This window comes from Ambystoma mexicanum, chromosome 6q (assembly GCF_040938575.1).
Source record: "Ambystoma mexicanum isolate Mex_15411 chromosome 6q, UKY_AmexF1_1, whole genome shotgun sequence".
Lineage (NCBI taxonomy): Eukaryota > Metazoa > Chordata > Amphibia > Caudata > Ambystomatidae > Ambystoma > Ambystoma mexicanum.
In genome coordinates, this window is record NC_090937.1 from 52,660,461 (window position 1) to 52,686,469 (window position 26,009).

A 26,009-nucleotide genomic window follows, 5' to 3' on the forward strand; every position below is an offset into this window, starting at 1 on the left:
TTAAGGGTGACGAGGTTGCACTTGGCTTTGGGTTTTAAGCAGATCCTCATGACAGGGGCAAGAACATCTAGAGTATCAGATGTAGCAGAGTGGAGCATGGACACAAGCTTCATGGGTCGGATAACTGAGAAGGTAGGTGGCAGTGCTGGAGTTGGCTTACCCTGAGGGGTAGAGAGGGTGAGATGGGAGGAAAGGAGAAGTCCTCACACCAGGAGAGCAGAGTGGTGAGAGGGGTAGAAACGGGAAGGTCTGAAGAGATCAGAACATCCAGAGTGTGACTTGCAGAGTGAGTCGGGTCAGAGGGGAGAATAGAGTGAGAGAGTGTCGCAGAGGTCACAAAGGAGTCCAGTGGAAGGACAGGAAGCATCCAGGTGGATGTTGAAGTCTCCAAGAAGGAGGAGTTGAGTGGTTGAGACCAGGAGGGAAGAGGAGAGGTCCGCCCACTCAGAGAGGAAGGAGGAGATCTGACCAGGTGGTCGATAGATGGTAGCCACAGTAAGGGAATGCCCAGGAGAGAGAGAGAGAGAGAGAGAGCCTGCAGACGAGGCATTTGAAAGAGTAGGCCTGTGTAGAAATGACAGAGGCAGGAATCCTCTCAGGGAAGATCAGGGCTACACACCCTCCTGAATGGTTGGGTCTGGGCAGAGAGGATCTTGTGGCCATCAGGGAGGAGAGTGTCAAAGCTAGTGACAGAGCTGGCCCTGAACCATGGCTTGTGAGACCGAAAACATCGAGGTCAAGTTCCTCCAGGAGGCGGCAGATGTCAGAGGAGTGTTTGACAGCTGAGCGCGAGTTTAGAGTGGCAATATGGAGAAGGTTGCCGTCCTTGAAAGAATTCCGGGGAGGGGTACAGATCAGAAGACGCTCTGCAGAGGTCTAGAAGTAGCCCGAGGTGGAGCAGAAGAGGAAGGATGCGAGGGCAAAGTAGCCGAGGAGGAGACAGCATGGGGGAGGCAAGGAAGCCATTGAGGGAAGGGAGGGGACAGCAGGAGAAGAAAGGACATTGATGAGGCACGGGAGGCGTCTATCAAAGAGGAGACGGTTGGCTTGAGGGCCTTGGACCAAGACGGTACCATTCAAGTAACCATTAATGACGACCTTAGGGGAGTGGAAGTAGGTCAGGAGGGCCGCCCACCGGGTGCCACCATTAATGGGAGAGGAAGAGAAGGGAGAGAGCAGAGACCATATGTAGAGTGCATAGGTCTGGAGAGGGAACGACAGAGGATGTCAGTGAAAGTTTGCCTGGAGGAAGCACTGGTATAGGTATCGGCGATAGGGAGACCGGGGTTGGAGACCAGGATGTCCTTTTTAAACTTCTTCCTACCAGATTTAGTGAGGCGAGCAGGATATTTGATAGGGAAGCAGTTAGAAAAGATAGGAGACAGAGAGCACCATAGAGTAGGTGGGAGAGAAGAGGAGTGCAGTGGGAAGGGGTAGGGGAGAACACTAGGGAAGGACACAGGGCAGGGTGGAAGCAGACGAGACAGAGATGAGACAAGTGGACAATTGGACAAGACGACAGGCACTTCGATAGTGGTATAAAAGTTCGCTCAATGAGTGCTATGCTAGGAGGCAAGCCCCAGAACGGTACGACTTTGACAATGTAATTTTAAAAACAGGAGAAAAAAAAGAAAACGCACCCAAGTTTGAGAGTTCTGAATGGTGAGCAAAAGGCCTAGGTTTAACAGTGCAATTTTAAATACTTTCAGAATGCAATTTTAAAAACGGGAGAAAAATACATCAAAGTTTGAGAGTTTGCTAAGTGGTACGGTTTCCAGGGTAGAGTGAAGGCTACCATGCCTCCCTTACACCACCTGGTTGTAATCGCACCTGTTCCGGGTTGACCTATCAAGCACATTGTCAAGTACCATATTAAAGCCATGACTGTGGGTAGGAAACCTTAAACTATTTCTTTTAAAAACATTTATTCTGACCCTCGTTCAGACTGTATCAAAGTGACCTCTTTCTCCTCCGATTTGCCTTAAAAAAAAATAAAAAAAAAGAGACTGCTCTCCTTTCTGAATGTGGTCCAATAACTCTAATAGACAACAAGATGCCAACTTGCATGTTTTCTCCTTGGTGGATGTGAAGTATTACTGTCGGAATTTTGACAAGCCTCTTAGTATTGTTCTTTTATAAGTGTGTTTTCTGTACACAAGATAGGAAGACTTTCAGATCTGCCCGTATCCGTAGTAGCTGGACACGTTTATCCAGGATGCTTATGGCCCTAATGTTTAAGGAGGTTTCTATGAATGTATGGTCCTTTGTAGATTTACTGATCACAGGTCCATTTATTTGAGCCATTCACAACTTGTGTATCTTGGGAGTCTCAATTGAAATCTTGTCTCCTCCCCCCTGGCTACCCGCCCGACTCCCCACTGCCCAGACTGTCACCACTACCACTACCCTGCCCTCACACCCAAAAACAAAACCCCACTGAAGTAAAACAAGAACTCCATAAAAATGAATGTTGTCCATAAGGGCAATATTAAGGTGTGCAACAATATACCCACAGGTCTGCATCTCATGTAAGAAGGCTCCTGCAGAGAAACCAAACACAGAACTGCAACCATAGTACAGAGTAACAGAGTACCCAGAGCAAGAAGAACCATCCATGGTCCCATAGGGTAGACATTTTTAAAATTCTTTAAACTCAAAAGTAAATATTAAAGAAGCATGGCATTTAATCTCCACCTTCCTCGTTCAAGTTGAAAGATGCAGGGTGTTCATAGAAAACAAAACTAGACCTACAAATATGTCGAATTTGATCAACACCTCATAGTCAAAGTTGTTAGTGCTAGTGTGTTCATGCCTCTTCACCCTTTTTTGGCATAACCAATGAAAAGATTGACAAGAAAAGAGAGGTCTTCACTGGCTTATAAAAAGGCTGGTTGCCACTGAAAACTAATTTTAAAATGGATTAAAAGTCATAGAATCGTAAGACGGAACTCTCGGAATTGCTGCAGGTTGAAAAATGAAGCTCCGAGATGGCAATTGTGAACATGTCTCAAATGTTTCCTGTAAGAAGGAGTTTGCAAATTCCTTGATTGGCTCAATGGAAACAAAGTGTCTTGAATGCAATATACAGGTCTACATTTAACTCATATAACAATAAAAGTATGAAGAGATGGGATCATATTTACACAGAGAAAATAATAAGCGCTACAGTGTTCAGGATAGATCCATCTGTTATTTAGAAAGTAAATGGAATTGCAGTGATCTAAATGTGAAAACACAAACACATGGATGGTGATTGTTTTTAGTTTTTAAATGCTGCATTAGCTTATCACCGTAGCAGTCTCAAAGCACGTAAACCATGTCAGCGTTAAAGTGCATTACGTCCCACCTCAGGACAACAGGACCTTAGTATGCATTGACTGGAAAAGGGTGTGCTATCGGAATAGAGACATGCTAAAGTAAAATCTGGTAGGTATGGAGCAATAGAAGGTATGCAAGCGTATGATAGATGAAGATTGCTGTATTGTAAATATATATGTAAAATCTGGGTATTAGAGAGATCATTATTGTGCTTCATCCCCTCTCCTAGTGAGACCCTGCAGCACTTTTTGCTGGACTTCTGGACCGTTATCTTTTAATCCTGAGTGATTCTAGCCTTTTTACAATCATTCATTCTTATGGGCTCTGTCTTTTGGAAATCTTCTCTTTGTATTCTACCTGTACTACGGAGTCTGTCTGCTCCATAGCTCTTAAAGACATATGTGTTTTACTACTGCTGCACACAGTTCCTTATGATCAGTGTTGCTGGGGGTGCTTTGGGTCCACCTTTAAGATGATTTTCCTATATCCTAAAGTAAACTACAGTTCTTAAAGATAGAGAGAGGTACTCCCAAACTGTATAGTCCGAGAGATTGGCACACAGCCACTTCAGTGGCGTGCCAATGGGATACTTAGTATCCCCCTTCTCTCTGCTCCTGTAACGTTTTAGTCACATAGGCAATCACCTAGTTATGGCTGGTGGCAGTGGACGTGTTCTACCAACTACTGTGTATTTTTATACCGCAGGCTTTGTCCATAGCCTCGGTAGTGCACAATTCTTTTTTTGCCATTACTAGCCTGGTTGTTCTTTGTTAGCCTTTCTTCTACCATTCTGGGAGGGGGAGGTCTGTGTTTGTGTTTTGTGTTTGGCGGGAACCAGTAGGTATCCCTGCCTAAGCTCCAAAGTGTCTGGTCAGACAGGAAGTGGGGGAGGAGTCTTGCAACCCCCCCCATCCTTTGTCTGCCAGAGTGCCTGAATAGGACCAGCACCCACAGGGGGTCTGGCTGTCCTGATAAGCGCCTAACAAGCAAACAATAAAATAAATAAATTGGACAGCCAACTGCCCCTTTCTGTTAAATGCTGAGAGCGATTGCGGAGGAGTGTGTGCTGGAACTGTATAAAGGGTGAGGTTTCTTGAGTGTTAGGTAAGGTTTTCATAGAAATTATAAATCTTCCTGACCTGTGTCAACCTCAGAACCTTTTGCTTTACTGGTAGGTTATTTTCATGAATACCTCAGTGAGTGGGAACCTTTTCCACACTCACAGAATCTTTTACTTTTTTTATGGGTGTAATTTTCTAGACTCTCCATAGTGTCTTTTTAAAGTTATCCTCTAACAACTTTTTGGCAATCAGTGCCTGTTGTTGCTGGGTTGCCATAGGGGCTCCTCTTTCAACTTTCTTTTGCTAAGCTTGAGATAAGTACAGTTCTCAAGGGCAGAAAGGATATTTGGATACCTTCACAATTTACTTAGTGAAACAAGCACACCCCAGCTTATGTGGAGTGCTGGGGAGATACAATGTACCCCCTTTCACACTAAAACTAACAATTCTGTTACAGGGACAAGCTTACCTTCAATGGCTGGTGGCAGTGATACCTGGTATTAATTCAGTGCACCTTTACACGTGTTTCGGTCTGGTTGGACCGCATCAGTAGGGTGGATCTGTGCCTCTCTAAGAATAGTGAGCAAGGGGTCCACGTCTGGATTCCCCTAGTAACTTAGGGTGAGCTAAAGACTCTGGGTAAGTCTCTCGTAACCAGGACTAATGTCTGGCAGAGGGACTCCCAGGACCCCCCTTGTTAATTTGCATATTCAAGTAACTTTGGGTCTCACCCTAAGTTACTAGGGGAATCCAGACGTGGACCCCTTGCTCACTATTCTTAGAGAGGCACAGATCCACCCTACTGATGAGGCCCAACCAGAACGAAACACGTGTCTGGGGTTTCTGTTGGTACTCTTGTTCAGAGGAGAATTGCCTAGCATTTCGGTGCTGGACTGCCCCAGGGCAGGACAAAGACTGATATGTTTGGGATATTTCTGCTCTGTGACAGATAGTGAGCTAAAGACTCTGGGTAAGTCTCTCGTAACCAGGACTAATGTCTGGCAGAGGGACTCCCAGCACCCCCTTGTTAATTTGCATATTCAAGTAACTTTGGGTCTCACCCTTAGTTACTAGGGGAATCCAGACATGGACCCCTTGCTCACTATTCTTAGAGAGGCACAGATCCACCCTACTGATGAGGTCCAACCAGACCGAAACACCTGTCTGGGGTTTCTGTTGGTACTCTTGTTCAGAGGAGAATTGCCTAGCATTTCGGTGCTGGACTGCCCCAGGGCAGGACAAAGACTGATATGTTTGGGATATTTCTTCTCTGTGAAAGATAGTGAGCTAAAGACTCTGGGTAAGTCTCTCGTAACCAGGACTAATGTCTGGGAGAGGGACGCCCAGGAACCCCCTTGTTAATTTGCCTCTGCTGTTGTAGACAGACACAAGAAGAGTCTTTGGGTTCTAACTGTCCCTTATAAGTCATATATAAGTTACTTGTATAGCTGGGAAAGATATAACCTGGACTTCATTGTGAGATTAAAAAAAGTATATGGGTTTTAACAACAGTTACTGCCCATCGCAATCTGTGTTTCACTGATCTCAAAAGTACCTGTGTTTGTGTATAATACATTCTTAGGTTTTACTCACCTAGTAGAACTGTGTTATCACAAAAGTAGTTATAGGTTTTTACTGTGCCTCGAATAAGTGTTCCACTATTCACAAAACATGTATTGTCCAATTGATTGATTATGTGATTTGTTACTGTGTGTCACGGTACAACTGGTAGGGTCTACTACCCTTGAATTACTAAATGTATTTATTTGTATTCAGTAATTAAACTTTTACAAACATTTCAATTCAACAATTAAAACTAAACCAACTAAGCAAAAGAAAATAAATACTAATACTAAAAGCAAAAATCAGCAGCACAATATTTAATCGTTTCACATATAATTAACACAATATTCAATGCATTTCATCATTCCAATTCAATTAACAATTTTTAGTCCCATTTAAGATTTCCTTCTAATTTTTCTTAAAATTGCTTATAATTACCTTAATATCTTAAAATCTTTAAAATCATTAAAATCTTTAAATAGTTGATCAATTACACATTGTTATTGCACATTAACTAAGGTTTTCACACTCGGGAAATATAAATACATAAAGCAAGATCTTTGATTAACCAATATTTTCCTTAAATAAAAGCTTCTCAATTAGTGAATTACTGAATGTAATTTGAAAGTAACCATTGGTTTTTACTCCCAAAGAATAGGTGTGACCTATACTGAATGTGTATGAAAAGGTTTGACGTCCATAGAACTACCGTTAGGTATTCCAAATAAGGTTCATGCTTGGGTCTGTGCACCTTCAAGCATAGTGTTGCGTTTTTATAATTGTGATTACATATAATGTGTGATAGTACTTATTTACCCCTAGATTTATCTGGGCCTAATTGTATTTGAATAAATAATTTATTTTTACATACGTTTCATTTGTACTGTTTCTACAGCCCTATCTCCCTCCTAAGATAAGCCTGGCTGCTCTGTCTATGCTACCATGAACTCAGGTGGTACAGCCTTATCCTAAGAGTGGAGTCTTGTACTGTCTCAGTTGGATGGTTTTACTAAGCCCTTAGTTGGACTTTAGAAAAACTGTCCTAACAAGTCTAAAGCAAGTCGACCACTGGAAATAGAAGTAACCGAAGAAGATGACCAGAGACGTCTGCAGATCCTTTGCAAGACTGAAGTAACCACTGCTGTCCTGACTCAGTTTTCTATGCGACAGAAGAGCTCCTAAGAGGACTCCTTCCCTTTGGCTGGTGGGAACAACCAGTCCCAAGACTAACTTTGAAAGGAGCCATCTCTCGAGGTGCTAGGAGTTTCCAGAGCTCCGGAACTCCAAGCAGGAGACCTGCTGCCCATTTCAAGTGCATCATCATGGAAAGGCCAAATCCGTCCAAATCTGTGCTGTAAGGACACTCCAGAGAACCAATCCAACTCGCCGAGACCCCCTCACCAGCATGTGGGACTTCAGGAAGCAAAGAAGATTGACCAGGCGATCCTTTGCTGGTGCTGCTGAAAAGGTGCCAAAACCGCAGAGTGGACAAAACATTTGTTACTGTTCCTTTGCTTTTATTTTTAAAAAGAAACCATTCCAGAATGGTTTCATTTTAAAATAAAAGTGTAGGAAGAAGTTGAAACGTGCACTTTGTTGCAGTGCACTGAACATTCCCTTCAACAGCAGGTGTGTTTGTTTGGAGGTTTGGCTTATGGGTGGGAAGGGCTTGGCGATGGTGAGGGGGGACAGACCAGCAGGGAACATAGTTCCACTACTTCTTTCCATTCACTTCGACCACTAATCATCAACTAGTTTCTATAGTTTTATGCTTCATTGAATATTTTTGCTGGAGACGCACACTGAAAAAAAAAGAATATATGCAGGTGCAACTGAAGTGCAAAGATGGTAACACTGACATCAATTTAGCTCCTGCGAAAGCACCTCGTTAACTAGACACCTAAAAGGAGCTACTTCTGATACCCCAAACCAACTGCCACCATACAAAACTCTGATGTTCTCTGTGTGAGTTTGGGTGTGTATAAAGGAGAATTGGGACGCATTTACAAACATTTAAAACTATCATGAGTCATAGGTTATTGATAAAAAGCTATACTTTGCACCTCAAGTGGAGATTAGATTTGCATCACGCTACGTATTGGCTTCTCATTCCCCAGATGTGGCTCCTGGTTACATAAGGATCCCCGATGCCAAAAAGCTGCTTTTAGCTCATGCATGTCAAATCTTTCTTTTACTACCAGATTTGATGTGCACACACCAGAGGCCTCACGTTTCTGTAATCTGTTTACGACTCCAATAACATTCATTTCCTACTACCAATGCACGCGGTCTGAATTCGGCTTAGTTTAGAAAATGCTAATTTTTATTAGAGCAGACCTATGATGTGGTTGAGAAATGTGAATATATAACTACATAATCTATGTATTACACCATTGATAAACAGACTCGCCATAGAAAGTGCTTTTCAAATGCTAATCATTTTAGTGCGTTAACAAAACTGCTTAGTAATTACTCCATCTCCCCCCCCATCCAAAAAAATATACATCCAGTCTTTTTGGTAAAAGTTTGTAAAGTTCTATAAGGGGAGATGGGGCCAATTTATAGGGGTTTGCACTTTCACATTCAGACACTCATCTTTTGCTGTGGCAGTGCAAAATCACAGCCTCGAAGAGAGGAAAATAGTGGAGCAATAAGGAGAGGATGAGGAGAAGTGACTAGAGGGGAGAAAAGGAGGAGGAACAGCAGCAGAAAAGAGGAGAAATACCAACAGAGTGAACCAGGGTGGTTAGAATTGATGAGGGGAATTATGAGACATTTTGTTTTGAGTTACCTACATTTTTCTTGCTTTCGGGCTAACCCCATAGGAATTATAGGATTGGTTTTCCTTGAACAGACTAAGTTTAGGTTAACAAAGCCCGAGTGTTAGTTTGAGATGGTCCTGTGAGAAAAATCAGAATAAAGTTGTGTTAGTGAAAGATCTGCACCTGGCCTTTCTTTGACCCACCTTCGCTTTGCAACTGCACTCCAATAACAGGTTCTAACATTGTGCAATGTTTTGGTACTTAAGTGACCTTTGAAAGAGGACAGGCAGTGTCAATAGTGCCACGATTCATTTAAAAAATATATATTTTTATTGATTTTATATATACGAGTACATACAGACTTAGGTCTTGGAGTTGGTGTTGAATCCACTGAGCTGCCTCACCAGTTTTATGTGCCATGATTTGGTTTCAGTGGAGGGGATTATACCACATTGACTACTTCACAAATGTAATCAGTATATTTCTGTAGGTTAAGTACTCTTCTTACCAGTTTTGAGAATGCTGCTAGCTTTGGTATTGCCAAGTTTGGCTGCTTGAATAAGGTGAGCTGCAGAAATCGACTCGTCATTCTTCATAGACATTCCATCCACAAACAATAAATCTTCTGAAGAGGACGAGAATAAGGAAGGGGTCATCACAATTTGTCTTAAAAACATTATGAAACATTAAAATGAAGAAGGCACAGGCCCCTGAGATTGAAGCTTTGTAACGCAAACCAAGCAGAAGAACAGGTAAACCATTTTATAATCTTAAGTATCAGAACAAATATAGTTGATCGAAAACAAGTTGAACAAGTTAGGATCAATAAACGTATTAAAGTTGAATATTAAATAAGACAAAACAGGGAAACGGACATAAGAAACGGCACATAAAACAATAGGAAAGGTTAGGGAAAATATAATAGAAAATTGGTAATATATAAACATATTCCATTTTCTGTTGAATTTATGCATATCAAAAGAAGCATGGCATTTTTCAATTCGATGGGTGGAGCAAATAGAGTTCCACCAAGTACAATAAAATAGTTTGGTTGCATTCTTCCAATTATACATAATATTATGAAAAGCAATACTTATAAATAAACAGATTAAACAGATAAGGGGAATCAATCTGACTAATAGTTGGATCAACAATAGAGCCAATCATTAGGTTAGAGAGTATTAGAGGTTCTGTAAAATGGAAGATTAATTGTAAGCAATTCTTCCCTGTCCTTTGTCTCTAGGTGTGCCAGAGTGAAACCATTTCCAAATGGCCGGCTGGCTGTCCTGGAGGACAGACACCCTGCTGTGTGATTGACTGCCTAGGGCTGTGAATGAATGGGAATGTGCATAAAAAGCAAGGTTTTTGGGATTAGGAGCAGAGTCGACCATTGGAGGACAAAATCCAAAGCAGAAGACTAAAGAAGACGCCAGCACAACCCTCCTGGACTGCGAAGTGCCTGGTGAAGCCCTGAGCTGTGCTTACCCTGTTTTCAAATCGACAGGGAAGACCCATAAAGGACTATTTCCTCCCTTAGACTGGTGGGACCAACTAGCCTCGAGACAAACTATTTTGTCGCAACCACAGACATGCTGCGACTTTCCAAAGCTGCAGAAGCCCAATATCTGGGGTACCCCGACCACCTGTGAGTGCATGGTCTTTCAAAGTCCAAATCCGGCCAGATCTTCGTGGGCATCCAGAGGATCCTACAGAAGCAAGAAATCCAAACCCAGAGTCCCATCACCAGAGTCCAGGACCGATGGATCAAGTAAATCCTAACCAGAGCTTTTCGTTCTTCTTTAGCGCTGAGAAAAAGGTGCCAAAACCACAATGGCGCTGAATCGATGGAAATCCATTGTTGCCGAGTCCCTCTCTTGAGTGCTGCTGTAGGAGCCCGCCAGACGTCCTCCATTTCGTCACCACGACCAAGGACCAGGAACAAGGGTCTACTGCATTGCATCCTGAAGGCATCCATCTGGAACAACTTATTTATTTCAAAAGGTACTGTTAGGCATGAGGTATATCATCCTTTTGCCTTTTGGGGTGCTTCCTATGTTTGGGAGTGTGATTTAACCCTACATAAAGTTTTTTAAAAAAATTAATTTTATTGATTTTATAACAAACAAAACATAACTTACACTCCCGACATTTTCAGTTACAGGTGTCATAGCATTCCTTACATGTTTTCTCCTTAATGTCTTCCCCCCCTCCCTTCCCCATTAACTCGAGCTATCCCCCCCTGTACCTCTGGCTTCCGTTACTCAGGGTTATTTCTCTTCCTGGTTCTCCGGCAGGTCATCATCGCTGGGGTCACTTTGGGTGTACCCATGCAACAAGGCTATCATTCGTCTCCATTCCATCAGTGGTCCTACTGCTCCCTCCACCCTGTTTGCCGCCTCACACCATGTATCCGCGTCTGCCCACTTTAAGAGGCCCTTCCACCACATCTCTAGTCTGGGTCTCTGAGCAGCTTTCCAGCTCATGGCAATCCTCCTCTTGCCCAGGATGTATGCCAAGTCTTTGAGTTTACATACGTGTCTCATGTTGCGCGGCCTGGTGAAACCCCCCAGCATCAATGCCATATGGATCCCACGTCTAGTTTAATTTCCTTATCATATAGCTTGTGTTTAATTTCCCCCCAGAACTTCCCAACCTCCGGGCATGCCCAGAACATGTGGATCATCCCTGCTCCCTCCTCTACACACTTGGGGCATTTTTGTGCCTCTGCGTTTCCAAATTTTGCTATAATTTGGGGGGTCATGTATGCTCGGTGGGTAACATAGTTGGATCTGTTGTAACCTAGCATTTCTGGACACCTTCTTCTGATATCTTTGGGCCCTCTCCCATTGCCCATCTTGTATGGCCTCTCCCGCCGCCTCCTCCCAATCCCGCCGCAATTTGAGTAGCTCCTTTCCCACTCTTTAATTCGTATATTCTGGATATTTCCTGCCCTCCCTCCGAGATGTCATACATCGTTTCAATGGCAGTATCCGGTGGCTCCGCTAGTGCTATTTCGGACAACGTTTCTTTCACCCTTTTGACTATTCTTCTTTATGTGATATGCTGTCCCGCCTGTACCCCAGTTCCGTCCATTATTGTTTGGAAATCCAAAGCCTCCCCCTCCGGTCAGATATCCCCTAGGGTAGCTAGGCCCACTGGTTCCCAATATTTCCGGATCGCTTTTCTTAGTTGGTCATCTGCTCCACATAGCGCCACGAGTGGTGCCTGCGGGGAGCACAGTGTCGGGCCTCCTATGGTCCAGCACGCATTGTGCCAGGCCTCCCAGCCCAGGGTTACCAATCGTGGCCTACCCCGCATCTCTGACTTGGGTAGCCATATTAGTTCTCGTAGGAAGTATGGGGCATTGTCATCCTTCAACAGCCTGGATTCTGCCGTCTCGTCCTCCACCAGCCACCTGGTTACGTATTGTAATTGCACCGTTAGGTGGTATATCTCAAAATTCGGTAAATGTATCCCCCCTCTGTCGTATGTATTCTGTAGTTTCCACAGGGCCACTCTGTTTCTTGTGTTGTGCCACAAGAAACCTCTGCACATGCTATGTAATTTAGTGAAAAAGCACCTGGGCCCCACGTTTGGGATGTTTGTGAAGAAATGCAATATTCTAGGCAGGACCACCATTTTCAACAGGGCCACCCTCCCTACCATGGCTAGGGGGAGCTTTGCCCAGAACTCCATGCTGTTCTTGACACCCTCCACTGCTTTCTCTGTATTGTGCGTGTGCTCCGCCGCCACTGTTATGGTAAATGTCGATCCCCAGGTATCTGAACGTTTTGGTTTGACAAGCTATCTGCAGAGTGGGGAGGTTTGTCTGTGGTATGCCTCTGTATCTACCCAGGGGGAACATGCTCAATTTCTTGGGATTGACCGTTATTCCTGATAGAGCCGCATAGCGCTCCATCACCTCTAGTATGTATTGTAGGTTCTCCTCTGGGTAACGCAAATACAGGAGCATATTGTCTGCATATAATGATATCAGGTGCGGTCCCCCTTTGGTGTGCACCCCTACCTCACTGTATTGCTGTCTTAGATTGTTAGTGTCTCAAGTGCGAGGATGTACAGACTCAGAAACCATGGGCACCCATTGTCTTGTGCCTCTGCTTAGTTGCCATCTCTCTGAGATGATCGCTCCAGTTTTTACTCTAGCTGTGGGGGAGCTATACAGCATTTTCACCCATCGCAGGTACCCAGGTCCCATCCCATATTCCTTTAAAGCCGCCATCAGCCATGGCCACCGAACCGAGTCAAATGCCATGGCCACCGAACCGAGTCAAATGCCTTGACTGCATCTAGCGAGACTACTGCTATTTCATTTGGGTCACCCTCTGTCTGCTCTGTGATGTGGTGGAGCCTCATTTGGTTATCAGATATGCTCCTGCCCGGGACATACCCAGTTTGGTCGGAGTGCATTAGTTTGTCACCAGCTTGAGTTTATTTGCGAGTAGTGCCATAAGGATTTTGCTGTCTTGGTTTAGCATGGATAGCGGTCTATACAACCCACAATCTGCACTGGGCTTGTCTGGTTTAAGGAGGGGAATGATTACCGCCTCTCTCAGATATTCCGGCAGGCTCCCTTTCTCATATGCCTCATTCAGCATTGACAGTAGCGGTGGAAGGATCTCCTGTCTGTATGTTTTATAAAACTCGCTGGGGAGCCCATCCGTACCTGGAGCTTTGTAAGTGGGTAGATGCATCACCACTGCTTCCAGTTCTTCCAGTGTAACTGGAGCGTCAGTTCGCTCTATCCTCTGCACTTAGTTTTGGCAATCCTATGTCTTCCAGGATCTCCTGTGTTCCCCTCTCCTGTTCGCCCCCTTGTCTGCGTAGAGGTGTTTATAAAATTTAAGGAAGCGCTCATTTACCATTTCCTGGCTATTCCAGACTTGTCCCGCCTCTCCCACTATCTCTCTAATGGCGGGCCTTGGTGCCTCGTTTTTATACAGCCATGGTAGTAGCCTCCCCAGTTTGTCCCCTCCAGCGTGTTGTCGTTGGATATATTTCTTGCAATTCAGGTTACTTGGCCTCTCCCATAGCTCCCCGCCAGCCAATTGCAACTGGCTCACCTCATCTGCCTGCTCCTGCGAAGTCCCCTCTTTTCCCATTATTATTTCCATTCTCTTTTCTACATCCTGCAGCTCCCGCTCTATACCACCCTGAAGCCCTTTAGATTTAGATATGGCCGCTCCCCTTATTACCACCTTGAAGGCCTCCCATAGGGTTCCCTCCGATTCCACACTTCCCGGGTTGTGCTCGAAATAGCTTATTATCTCTTCCCGTAGAACATCTCGGAATGTGGTGTCCCTCAGTGCCTCGGCTCCGAGTCTCCATGTTGGAATTCTGGCTCTTGGGGGCTGGTGTCGCCACTCCAGGGCCAAAGGGGAGTGGTCTGATAATATCCGGGCTTTATATTCTGAGCTCGCTATTTCTCCCGCTATTCTGGGGGTGGTGAACACATAATCTAACCTCATATACAAGTTATGTGGGGCCGCATAGTGTGAGTAGTGTCTTGCTGTCGGGTGCTGCCTCCTCCAGATATCGTCAAGCCCAAAGTCTCTCAGCAGGGCCCGTAACGCTCTTGCTGCAGGGGCAGGTTTATCTAATTTCAGATCCAATCTGTCTAGTTTGGGGTCTAGCGTACAATTGAAGTCCCCCCCCATATGATCGCCCCGCCCGTGAGGGGGGTGATTTTTCTATATAACGTTTTATAGTAGGTCACTATATCCTGGTTGGGAGCATATGTGTTTATAATGCTTAGTTCCCTAGTCTCCAACAGCCCTTGGAGCGCTACCATCCTCCCATCTGGTTCCACCACGGTCTGTAATATCTGGAAAAGTACCTGTGGTGCCACCCAAATGATCACCCCCCCTAGCATATGCTGAATATGTGGCACCTATAGTAGTGCCTTTCCACCTTTTTTTAAATTACCTCCTGTTTCTCCTTAGTGAGGGGAGTCTCTTGCACCAGGGCTATGTCTATGTTTTGCCTCCTCAAGTACATCATCACTATTTCTCTTCAAGTAGGAGTTGAGGCCACTGACGTTCCAGGTTATTATTCTGAGGTCACGCATTGCCCTTCCGGTCCTTTCCGCCATCTCTCACTCCATGATCATTTGCCCGAGAATGCGTAATCTGGGTTATGTGTAGAGGCGCGCAGGTGCATGCTCGTTCCCTAACCACTATCACTTCAAACTCCCCAACTCCCTCACCTCCCGCCCAACTCCCTCACCTCCCCCCTCCCACCCAACTGCCCTTTCCCCCACCTCCCTCCACCTTTCCCAACCCCAAATGAACTCCCAACTCCCCACCCGCCCATTCCCCTCCCAACTGTTGCCCAGCTCCATCCCTGGATCTCAGGCTCCCCACATCTGGCCCCTTTCTCGGTGCTGCCTGTACTTGGGACCTAGTGGGGAGATGCTGCCCTATGGGCGCACCTACTAATTCACCTAATGGGGATAAGAACGCATGTGTCCTGTGGCTCCGATATAACTGAGTCGCCGCACTGTGCATCAGATGTGTAATCTACTTGCCTCTATATTCCAGTCCACAATGTTCACTTGGCGAGTGCGTGTAACAGGTGGTTCCCCCTCTTCTACCCCCCCCAACCATCTCTATGTTTTTTACCCCTGCAATGTCTCCCCCCCCCACCTTTTGCCCGCATGTTGTCGGATCACTTAGCCTGTGTCTCTCGGTTCTGGTCTTCCTCCGTCTCCAGGCACCCTTGCGTGTCCAACCAGTTTGCCGCTTCCTATGGGGTCTTGAAAAAGTGGGCTTTGCCTTGGTGCAAGACTTTCAATTTCGCTGGGTAAAGGAGCATATGTTTCAACCCTGCTTTGCGCAATCTTCTTTTGACTGCCACGTAGTTGTATTGCTGCCTCTGTACTGTCTCTGTACTAACATGGTGTAATCCGGGTAAGCAGTGATTGTTGCTGACGCTCAAGTTATCGTTCTGCCTTTCCGGAAAAATTCTAGGATCTTTTCTCTGTCTCTATAGTTCAATATTTTGGCAATGATGGCGCAGGGCGGGGCACCTAGTTGAAGTATTCTCGTCTGAGCCCTGTGTGCCCGTTCAACCGCGAACCCCTGTGAGAGTTTACCAGCTCCTACTTCTTGGAGTATCATATTCTCGACGTGGTCCGTGCCTTCTTCTCCTTCCGGTAGGCCTACCACTCGTATGTTACTGCGTCACGCGTGTCCCTCCGCTTCTTCGGCTCGGTTTTCCAGGTTGGCCCCCTGTTTCAATATATGGACCTCTCTTGTATTGGCGGCGCTAACCTCTGTATTTGTCTTAACAGCACTCTCCAAGCCATTTGTTCGGTCTGCCAACGCCCTCACATGTTGCCTTGGTAGATTGACATCAATTCCCACAGTATCTATCTTCGATTCCAGTGCCTCTTTCAGCTCAGCCACCGCTGTCGCCCACAAGGATTTTAGTTCTGCGATAGCTGCGAGGATCCGTTGATCGTCTCTTGGCGAGCTCGTATTGTTTTGCGTCGTGGTCACGGCCTGCATTGGCGTAATTGGGGGCTGCTGTGTTTTGGTGAATATGTCCATAGTCGGCTGCTTCACTTCGCTTTTGCTTCCCTTTTGGGCCATTGAGTGGGCGTCACCGTATACCTTATGCCTCGGTTCTCGTGGCGGTGCGCTGCTTCACTCACTCAGCCGCGGGCTCCTGATAATATTGCTCCCCGCCTCACTTTTGCGTGACTCGGGTACGTCCCTACTGGGGACCGATCCCATGCCTGGTGTGTATATAAATCCGTATGTGCGCACTTCCCCCTGATGCGCTTAGGCAGTTCTGGTGTCCAGTTCTTGGCTACAGCTCTTCTCACTTGCGATCCCTGGCCTCAGTGATCCCTGCACGGCCTCTCCATAAAATGCGATGTCTGCCAGTCATTAGCGTGTAGCTGTTTATTTCATGCGTTCCTACCACCAGTCTACCCTTGTTTGGGGCAGGCCGGTCTCAGGCCTGGTGTCTCATGGCAATATGTGGGGCTGCCCTTAGGTTGCAGTCTTGCTGCAGGTTTCTCCGTTCCTCCTTCAACCCTGCCTAGAGTGTCTCCTTCACATAGCGTGCGCTATGTTGCCTTTGCTTCCTGGGGTTACCATGAATCACTTGGGGTTTGGTCTTCGGGCTCCCTGTTGAGGTCACAGCGTTGCTAGGCCTGTCTATTGTGCTGTGGCTTGTTTTCTGTGTTGCTTGCACTGTTTTCCCTGCAGTCCATTGTTTGTGGACTGCAGGGAGTACTTTGTTCTTCCAACGCCACTGTATTAAGCTGCCCCTGCAGCTTCCAGATAAAGCGATCGCCCAGGCTGTGTGCGCGTTGTCCTGTTAGGGCGGTTTCGTCCTGCCAGGTATGTTGTGCAGTGGGGCTCAGTGCCGGCTACACTTCCATGGCGTTGCACTCACCGTTGCAGGGCCGCAAGCCCCGGTCCCGCTGGTGTCCTCCCAAGTGTCGCCACCTTTCGCCTGTGTGCGTGCGCTCCTCGTGCATATGTGCAGTGTTGCTCCTGGGGTCGCCGACCGTCGGATTGCTTCTGTTCCGCCTGGACCTCTGGGGTCGGACCCGCAGCTCCACACGCCAGGCCGTCCTCTGCCCGCAGCGAGTATACAAAACACGGGAGGGGGCCTCGGAGTGCTCCTCTAACAGTTCCGTGAAGCCAGGGCTGCCAGCTACACAGCGCAGGTCATTTCGCAACGTGTTCCTGTCTGCTCGCGGGCCAGTGTTGTAACGCTGCTACAGCACAAGCTCCTCACCGCCACATGCCGGCTCCTTCTTTCTCGGCTGCCCGCTCTTCCGCTGCTGTTGTCACCTTAGAGGGTCCCTTTGTCTCGGGTCGCTGCCATCTTCTTGTCGGTTTCACGGCTCATGACCCCATATACAAAGTATCATATCTCCTGCCACACTGTTCCAATCCTCCAACAGGTTCGCATTTCTCGGTCCCTGCGCATTCATGCACATTTGGTGCTCTTTTGGGCCTGGACTCTGCAGTCAGGCTGCATGCGCTTCCACGGATCGTTTTTCGGATCACAGAGCCCTCAGGAGATGCAGCCTATTCCATGGCTGCCAAGCCACGCCCCCACCGTACACAAAGTTGACCTCAACTTTCCTGCATTGGCCTTACAGTCTGTACTTTCTAAAGGTGAATCCTATTGAGATGCTGTGATTTCTCTTTGAGCACTGACTATTTAAGAACAGTTTTCTAAGAAGAGCATCAGATCTTTGACTTTGCCCATTCACTTTGTCTGTCCTGACTTCCTAAGGAGGCCTTCCTTCTAAACCTATTGGCTTTGGCAGTGTGCAGGACTGAAGCATTGAAGGAAGCACAACCAGTATACAAGATCCGCGGTGGTGCTGTTTACCGAGCGCTGAAACCGCAAAGTGCTGCTGATCTGAAAAGAGCCTGTAGCTTCCGGAGACCTCCAAATTGCTGTCGCAGGAGTCCTCCAGACGTCCTCCGTCTTCTTCCGACGACTGAGGCCCGGGAACCCAGGATCTGCATTGCTGCAACCAAACTGAAGCCAGCTGGACCACTCTTCTTCTAACAAAAGGCACTGTTCCGACTTGGGGTACTTACCTCAGTGTCTTTAGCTTTGCTCTTCTCAGTTGAGGCTTGCAGTAGCTACTGTGCTAGAGTTGATTTCATCTCTACCCTTCACAAGTGTAACAGCTTATGACCCTACAGTGATTTTTCTTCAACAAACTCTCTAACTTTGTGCAAAACTTATCTAAGAAGTGACTCGCTCCATAGACTGTGCTCCAATTGACATTGGCTGTCCTGGCTCCCGGTTGACTCTGCTAGTCCATTTGACTTTGATATTTACTGTGACTCAGAGGTGATAACTTGCCTCTTAACTATTATTGCTGGAAAAGGTAGTCTAGACTTCATTGGAAGATTTAAGTGCTCACGTGCTCCGAGAACCGGTTTAACCTTTTTTCCTTCCCTTAACCTTTTCACAAACCTCAGAATCTACAATGTGTACTAGTGATATGTAAATGCCATTACTGTCCTAGGTAGTGAAGTCACCTCAGGGTGTAAGAAGCATCTGCAAAGAGTATCTATTAGATTGGTGTTGATTCTGGAAAAATATTTTAATTGGTGTTGATTCTGGAAAAATATTTTAAAGTATATTTGATTGTTACATATATTGCCCTTTTTAAAGAATGCTTATTTAAAAACTGCTGTTAAATAATTATAACAAAAACCTTGAGTGTAAGTGTTACTTGGCTACTTGTATGTGTGGATTTCATTGCTACAGCTCTAAAGCTCACATTTACCCCTCTTGAGATAAGCCTGGCTGCTGAGTCTCACTACCAACTTGTGAAGTTGGGTTTGGTTTTGGGAAGAATTCTCAGAAATGTGCTAATTCCCTTCTACCTTAGAGACACCCAGCTCTTTTTGTGGACTTTAGGACTTTTAATTTCTAACCTGGAGAGAGAGACCTTTTTCCCCACTCGCTCATGTATTTTTTTGTGATTTGAACTCTGTTTCTTTTGGTTGTGGAGTCTGACAAACTCCATAGGCATCATCTTTTTACGTTGTGGCACACAGTACCTTCAGTGCAGTGACACAGGCAAGTATTTTAGATTTCCCAAACATTTAAATATCTTCTCTTGGATAACTACTGTTTCCAAGAGCAGTGATTGACTTTACTTATAGTGTAACTTTCTAGACCCAGCACACACTATCTTACAATAGGGTGCTGGATTTATTGTGTGCTTAATATTTATCATGCGCGCCAGACCCGAGGGTATCAGGGCGCAGACAGTAAGAAGCCATATTGCTACTTAGTATCCCCTTTGTGTAGTTTCTCATGTAAGATTTTTATGTTACCCTTTCTACAATTAATGGCTGGTGTCAGTGGTTTACTACCATTGTGTGTTTTTACCGCGGGCTGTGTTTGCAGCTGCAGTAAGGCACCCATGGGTGCTCATTTTGTCAAAACGGCCTCGGTCTTCTATTTTCACCATTTCTTGTTGGAAAGGTCCTTCTTGAGATTTACAATGTGCGCCAAACCAGTTTTGGTCCCTTTGTTCGGTTGGTCTTTGGCAGGATTCCCTGCTGAGGGAGGTGCCTGAAACTCCCTGTGCTTAATTCCCTTGGTTACAGGAACGCACCCAAAGGTGATTGGCCGGCTGGCTGCCCTTGGAGGACAGCCACCCTGCTGTGTGATTAACAGCTATGCTGCAAATTAATGGGAGATACCCCATTGGCCTCTAAGCTCAATTGTCTGGGTTTTATTGGATGACATTTTAGGTAAAGTCAGTGATTTTGTGCATTTGGGTTTTAATATTTATGAAGTTGAAAAACAAAAGCTACACTACCTATTTCTTAGGAAAAACTGAAAATGTGATTTCCCAGGCCAAAATGATTGATCATTATGGAAAATGTACTGCAAACCCCCTTTTATAATTTTATCTCATCAAGGTGGTTCCAATAATTACTTATGGCGCGGATGTCATACTGATGTGGAAGGAGGTGAATTGGGCCAGTCTGGAGGGCTTCTTTAAAGTATTAGATCTGCCATTAAGTTGCCCCCACGCTCTGGTATGCTCCAAATTGGGTCTGTTGTCCCTCTGGTTATATGCTATATGGAAAGTGTTATCCTTTTATAGAAAAATCTTAATTTCAGATCAGGAATCTGTGATGGGGCAGGTGTTTTCTGTGTTGGCGAGAAAGAAGGTACCAGGACTAAGCAACTGAGCCGAGTCGCGAGAGCGCATATTGTTAGAGGCAGATCTAATGATGCAAACATTAAAAGATTGACCACAGTTAGTAAACAAAAAAGGTTGATTGAGGTAGATTGTATAAGCACTACAGAAATCTGTAAAAACTATGCCCACCAAACTTGTATATCCCCAGATGGGAAAGCAGTAAATACTGTTCTGAAGTACATGTCTTTGTTTCTAGATAGCTCCTACAGAACATTGTTTAAAGAATTCAGTTAAATACGCTACATACAATGGAAATCCTGGGAGCAAGGTTCAAAATCTTTATACCATTGGTGCCTGAATTGTGTGAACCTGACTGACCTCTGGCAAGTCTTTCTTGGGAAAATCTTGACCGGTTCTCTTACTATGAATGAGGAAACGATCTGGAATGTTATTTTAGATGGTCCTAATGTCAGCACTAAACTGAATTTAATATGATTTTCTAAAGCAGTTTTTAGGATGATTTAAGAGAAATAAGAATTCATTCTTGCATTTATTTATAGGTATACATTTATTGTAAAGTTCAATGTATGACACTGTAATTGATTGTACATTGTCATTCTATTTGTCTTCTTTGCGAAAGGCCCGATGAGCCAAACACAATGCATACAAAATAGAGAAAGTCCTTTCCCATGAAAAGCCTAAACGTTGCTGGGAAAAACTGTTGCGTGCATTTGGAAAGATGCGGGGTACGGGACGGTCTGGTCCCAATCCACACTGTGGTTGGGCAAAGTATGTTTCTGGTCAACTGTGGGGCAAGAGGCTGTCCAGGATAGGAAAGCCCTTGCTAGTATGTATCATGCATAGCCCTCCCTCTGGTGTGCTATGGCCAAACCATGGCTTAAAACAAGGCATGTGGCAGCCATTCTTCAGATCGTTGTTATAGCCAAGAATCCTTTGCAGCGATGCAGCCTGCTGAAGACCCGAGGACTAACATCGAAGACATTCAGCATTGGCTTCAGGCAATTCCTGGTGTAGTCCTGCCTCTCTGAACCAAACGCCTGAAGACCCTTGGTTGGTGCTTCGACCCTCGGGCTGGTAGGACCAAACCAGTGCGGACCTCTGTGAGCTGATCGAGCCCTTTGGAGCCTTCAGAAGTTTCTTGGGACCAGTTTGTGGGCTGGCCAACTCGTCCAGAGCTTCTGCTATGCACAGGTCACTGTTCCAGTTCCAGACTTGGAACTCTGCAGCTCTCCAGCTTGTGGCCTATAAACAATCCCCCTGCTGCTCTAGAGTGCAGTGATCCTCGCTACTGCCAGCTTCCATCTTGCCCTGGGGGGCGGGGGGGAAGGGGTCTCCCTTTGTCGTGGCACTCGTCTGCCCTTCCGGTACCTGGGTCATCCAGTCTCCAAGTCAAAGGCAGTCTCGCCAGAGTTCAGAAACATTGTCAAGTCGGACCCAAACCAGGTAACCGCGGCTCGTGGACACCCTGCAATCGGACCAATGATGGAAGTTAGTGGGTCCAGCAAATCCAGGAACCCTATTCGTTTTACGCATTGAACTAATCCACTTTTTTCTTTAATAAAGAAACTTCGAACTATGGCTGTTTAACTCATTTGTCACAGTCATTTGTTTAGTATTAATCAACTTACATTTATGTGTTGACACAACTATATTTCAGGGGTCCGTCACCTTTGACTCCCCAGATGTTTTGGGCTACAGCTTCCATCAGCCCTAACCTGTATAGTCAATGGTATGGATAAAGGACGTTTTTCCCAAAAAGGATGATCCATAGATTGCAGACCCATGCTATCATTGCATTTAGAACTGCAACAGTCTCTTAAATTGTTGAAAGTATGGGTCATGATATTTCAAAAAGTCACTGAAGCAACGAAAACATTTAAATAACCCCCCCAAGACCACAAATATAATCAAAGGAAAGAGATTTATTTAGTGCAAAGAAAAAGAAGGCTAAGGAAGATGGAAGGTTTACATGCAGAATTCTAATGCAGGTTGAAGCGTTGTCCGTTTTCCCCTTTGCCGATAATTATTTTAGGGTGCAGGAATATCAGAAGGCTCCTTTTGTCAGTTCAATTGTAATAATAGTTATGCCATCAAGAATCCTATTAATATTTCCACTGGAATTGAACCGATCCAAATGTGCAGGTATTTAGATGACAATCTAATAGTCATAGGTCAATGCGCCACAGAACCCTCATTTCTCTGAACAGATTTCTGAATTTTATCTAGGGTGGTGGCAGTTTTAAATGCCAAGATAAGGCTCAGAGACAGCCGTACAGAATGAGAGAATGGTTGGAGATTGCAGTGATAGTTCTACAAATGGTAGAAATATATTTAAACAAAATGGTTTACATATTTAAACAATGCTACAATGTCCTGCACAGCTGTGAATATGACTTCACTGATAGCACTACGTCTTTGTACATGCTAGTGATCGTTTTTTTTAACTTAATCAAATAATTTAAGAAACAAAACATTTCAAGTTTTGGTAAGCAGTTCCAACAGATATAAAGCTATGGAATAGATGACAAATTACTCCTGTAAAATAAGTAACAAAAAGGAATTCTAGCATGACTTCTTGTTCACTAATCCTGATGATTTATCACTTAATAAATTTAACATACCATGGATTTCAGAAATAATACACATTACATTCACCATGGGGAATGTACGATTCTATCAAATAATACATTCACAGATTATGGTATTCAGCTTACCATCATGTAGTTTTTTTGCTTCTCTTTGCAATGCTATTCCAGAAGCATATGCTTCTATACATCCATGGCTACCACACGAGCAATCTGGTCCATCAAACGACACAATGATGTGCCCGAGTTCAGCAGCACAAAAGGAACTACCATGAATCAGTTCATGCTGATGAATAATTCCCCCTCCAATCCCTAGAAAAGAAACAGCATGTTGTATTTAATACAATAACTGAAAACACACACACACACACACACACACACTTACTTGAACGTTAAAACTTATTTGATCAAACTACTTGGATTGAGACTGTTGTGAACACCACCAATTATATAGATTCTACTTGTTCCTCAGGTTTGTCCATTCTTTCTTACCATCTCTGGCGGTCTCTGGATTTCTGAAATTAGATAATGGTTTGTCTCACCCACACTTACTTGGAGGGTGTTGTCAGTATGGGCCATTGCTTAATCTAGCAATTCTTCCTGCATTACATTCATAAAAATTAAATGGTTATGCCTAGGAGAAGGATCGCAGAATACTATGTTTGAAACTTTAAAAATTACCTAAATCTATATATTTTTTTACAATGAGCCTCTATGCTGTTTTTGTACTGATACAGCATTGTATGTGCCCACAGAAAAAAACTGTGGGACGGAAATAGAGAGGAAGGCAGATGTAAATAGAGAAAGAAGGCAGCTACAAAATGGACGAAGCCCCAAGTCACATTGGTTTGGTTACCTTGTACCCTGAAATGGCCATGTTTTAGCACTCTTATGCAGAAGGGAGCAGAGTGGATGGGACAGCAGCACTGGTGGCAGCCTTTTATTGATTGTGTGAAGTTCAGCTATGCAGTATTACCGGGGATGAGCCTACTGACTATCCCTGCATTAAATCCATATGCCAGCTCCAAAAGACAGTTTAGAGGCAAGGATGGATGGGAGGCACTCTCCAGGTGAAAACAGGAAACAGTCTTTATGAAGAAGGGGTGATGTTGCCACATTATCTACTTCTGAAGCCATGAAGCCAGCTGGATATAGAGCTCGGAGCATAGGCATCTAGTTGGAAGGGTTGCAGTACATGAGTCAAGTAGTGGGCAACTTGTCTGTCGACTTGGGGATAGACGAGGAAATCTTGAAGTGGATATATTGATGCCCTCTCTGGAGCAATGACCAGGTCATTCCTTGGAGGAAACCAAAAGAAAAAAGGAGATCCCTCGCAGTAATCTCAGGCACCAGAAGGCCAACTTTGAGAGTGCATGCACTTGTGGGATGAAGAATAGAATAAATCAGTGTCAAAAGGATGCCCACATTCTTGCTTTGCAGCATAGGGTTTAGGGCAAGCACAAAGCAGATGGCCATAGAAGGATAACAAGCACAGGATCTGGAGGCCCCAGGACTTGTACCTCATTCTAATAAGTTTTCAAGAAGAAATGGTTGGTGATGGAGACCTTCCCCAAGCCATTGACAGCCCCAGGGAGCATTCACCAAGTTTGCAATGAAATTGGGCATCAGCATGTATACACGATCCACCATCATGGCTGCAGATTATCCTTGCTGGCTAGCTGGGGCATATACTTTTTTAAAATGTAAATCAGAAAGAAAGCAGACCCCCTTCATACCACACAGCGGATCTCAGACATGAAAAGCAAGGGCCCAATATAATATGGTGGGCATGATCAGAAAATAAGCAGGTGAGCCACATACAGATGGTGTGTTTCAATTCGTGCATAAGGTTGTTGTGATCTAGCAATGTTGAAAACCGCATGCAAGCCCAGAATTCATCAATACGCAAGAAAGCCCTTGGTCCTGAACAGGAACCCAACTTATTTCTGTGTCCACATGCATCCTTTTGGTGCTGCAAGTTATAATCCATGACAAGAGTAGGTGACTCAAGTTGATCATAGATTTGGCATTGAAAACAATCAAGTAAGAGGCAAGATGTCTGACAAGACAACAATTCACGGTTATTGTTTTCAGAAAAGGTGAGATTTCAGCATGTTTGTGAGGAACGCCACCAATGGTCGACAATGCATTGACAGGGTTGACGATATTAAGGGAAGAGTCCACAAACATCAAACCACAGGACAAGCATTGCAGTTATCAAAACTAGAAGGCACTGGGTTGACTGCTTTTAGGGCTTTGAAGGCCACACCAGCTGTTGCGAGTGAGTGCTCTGAACGAAGGTGAGATTGACATCACAGTAAAGATGTTGGAGCCAAGAGGAAGGTGGGCAAAGCAGTATTTGCACTAAGGGTCCCACGGGACCAAAGCTACAGAGAACGTTAACAATTTTCAAATGCAGGATAGTTCCTTGTATGAATGGTCAGCAATTCAATGCTAGAAATTGTTAAGTAGAATTTCCATCTAGTAAGTAATTCCCCCGATCATCCCCCACTTAGTGAGTCCTCCAGCACATTTTGCTGGACTATTTTTTCTGACTCTCCAAAGTGAACGGGAACCTTTTTCCTCCCTCACTCATTCTTTTTCTGTGACTCTCGGAACCCTTTTTGGTTAACTTTGATGGAGTCTGCTTTCCTCCATCTTTTTCAATCGCCATCTGTAATTTACTATGTGCAGTGTTGCTGGGATCTCCTTTAGCTTCCCTCCTTTGGTTTTATTTTATTTTCTTGTGCTAACTTAATGTTACCAGGATAGGCGGATACTTGTTATCCTGCCTATGCTTTTCTGTTGTGAGGCAACCCACCTTATGTGGAGGACTGAGGGGACACATAGGGCCTCATTACGAGTCCGCTGGTCCGGAATGCAGTGATTCCGTAATGACAGTGACGCAGTGTCCGCAAGGTTGCGGAATGAGCGGCCGATTACGGCTTGTCGGTCGCGCGCACCACACCAACACGGAAATGGTGTCACCGTCGCCACGTAAACACCCACTGAAACGGGCATTACACTA

The 26,009-nt window shown here is 45.0% G+C and overlaps 1 protein-coding gene across 4 annotated transcripts in view; it reads right to left on the reverse strand.

The window, feature by feature from the left end:
* The window catches only part of GNE (glucosamine (UDP-N-acetyl)-2-epimerase/N-acetylmannosamine kinase), a 540,721-nt gene that overhangs the window by 50,936 nt on the left and 463,776 nt on the right, over positions 1-26,009 (reverse strand). For all 4 annotated transcript variants that reach the window (XM_069630467.1, XM_069630470.1, XM_069630469.1 and 1 more), the window contains 2 exons: positions 23,111-23,293; positions 9,213-9,329 (listed from right to left, as the gene is read on the reverse strand). In XM_069630467.1, the coding sequence (XP_069486568.1) occupies positions 9,213-9,329; positions 23,111-23,293 (300 nt within the window). The remainder of the gene's footprint in view (positions 1-9,212; positions 9,330-23,110; positions 23,294-26,009) is intronic.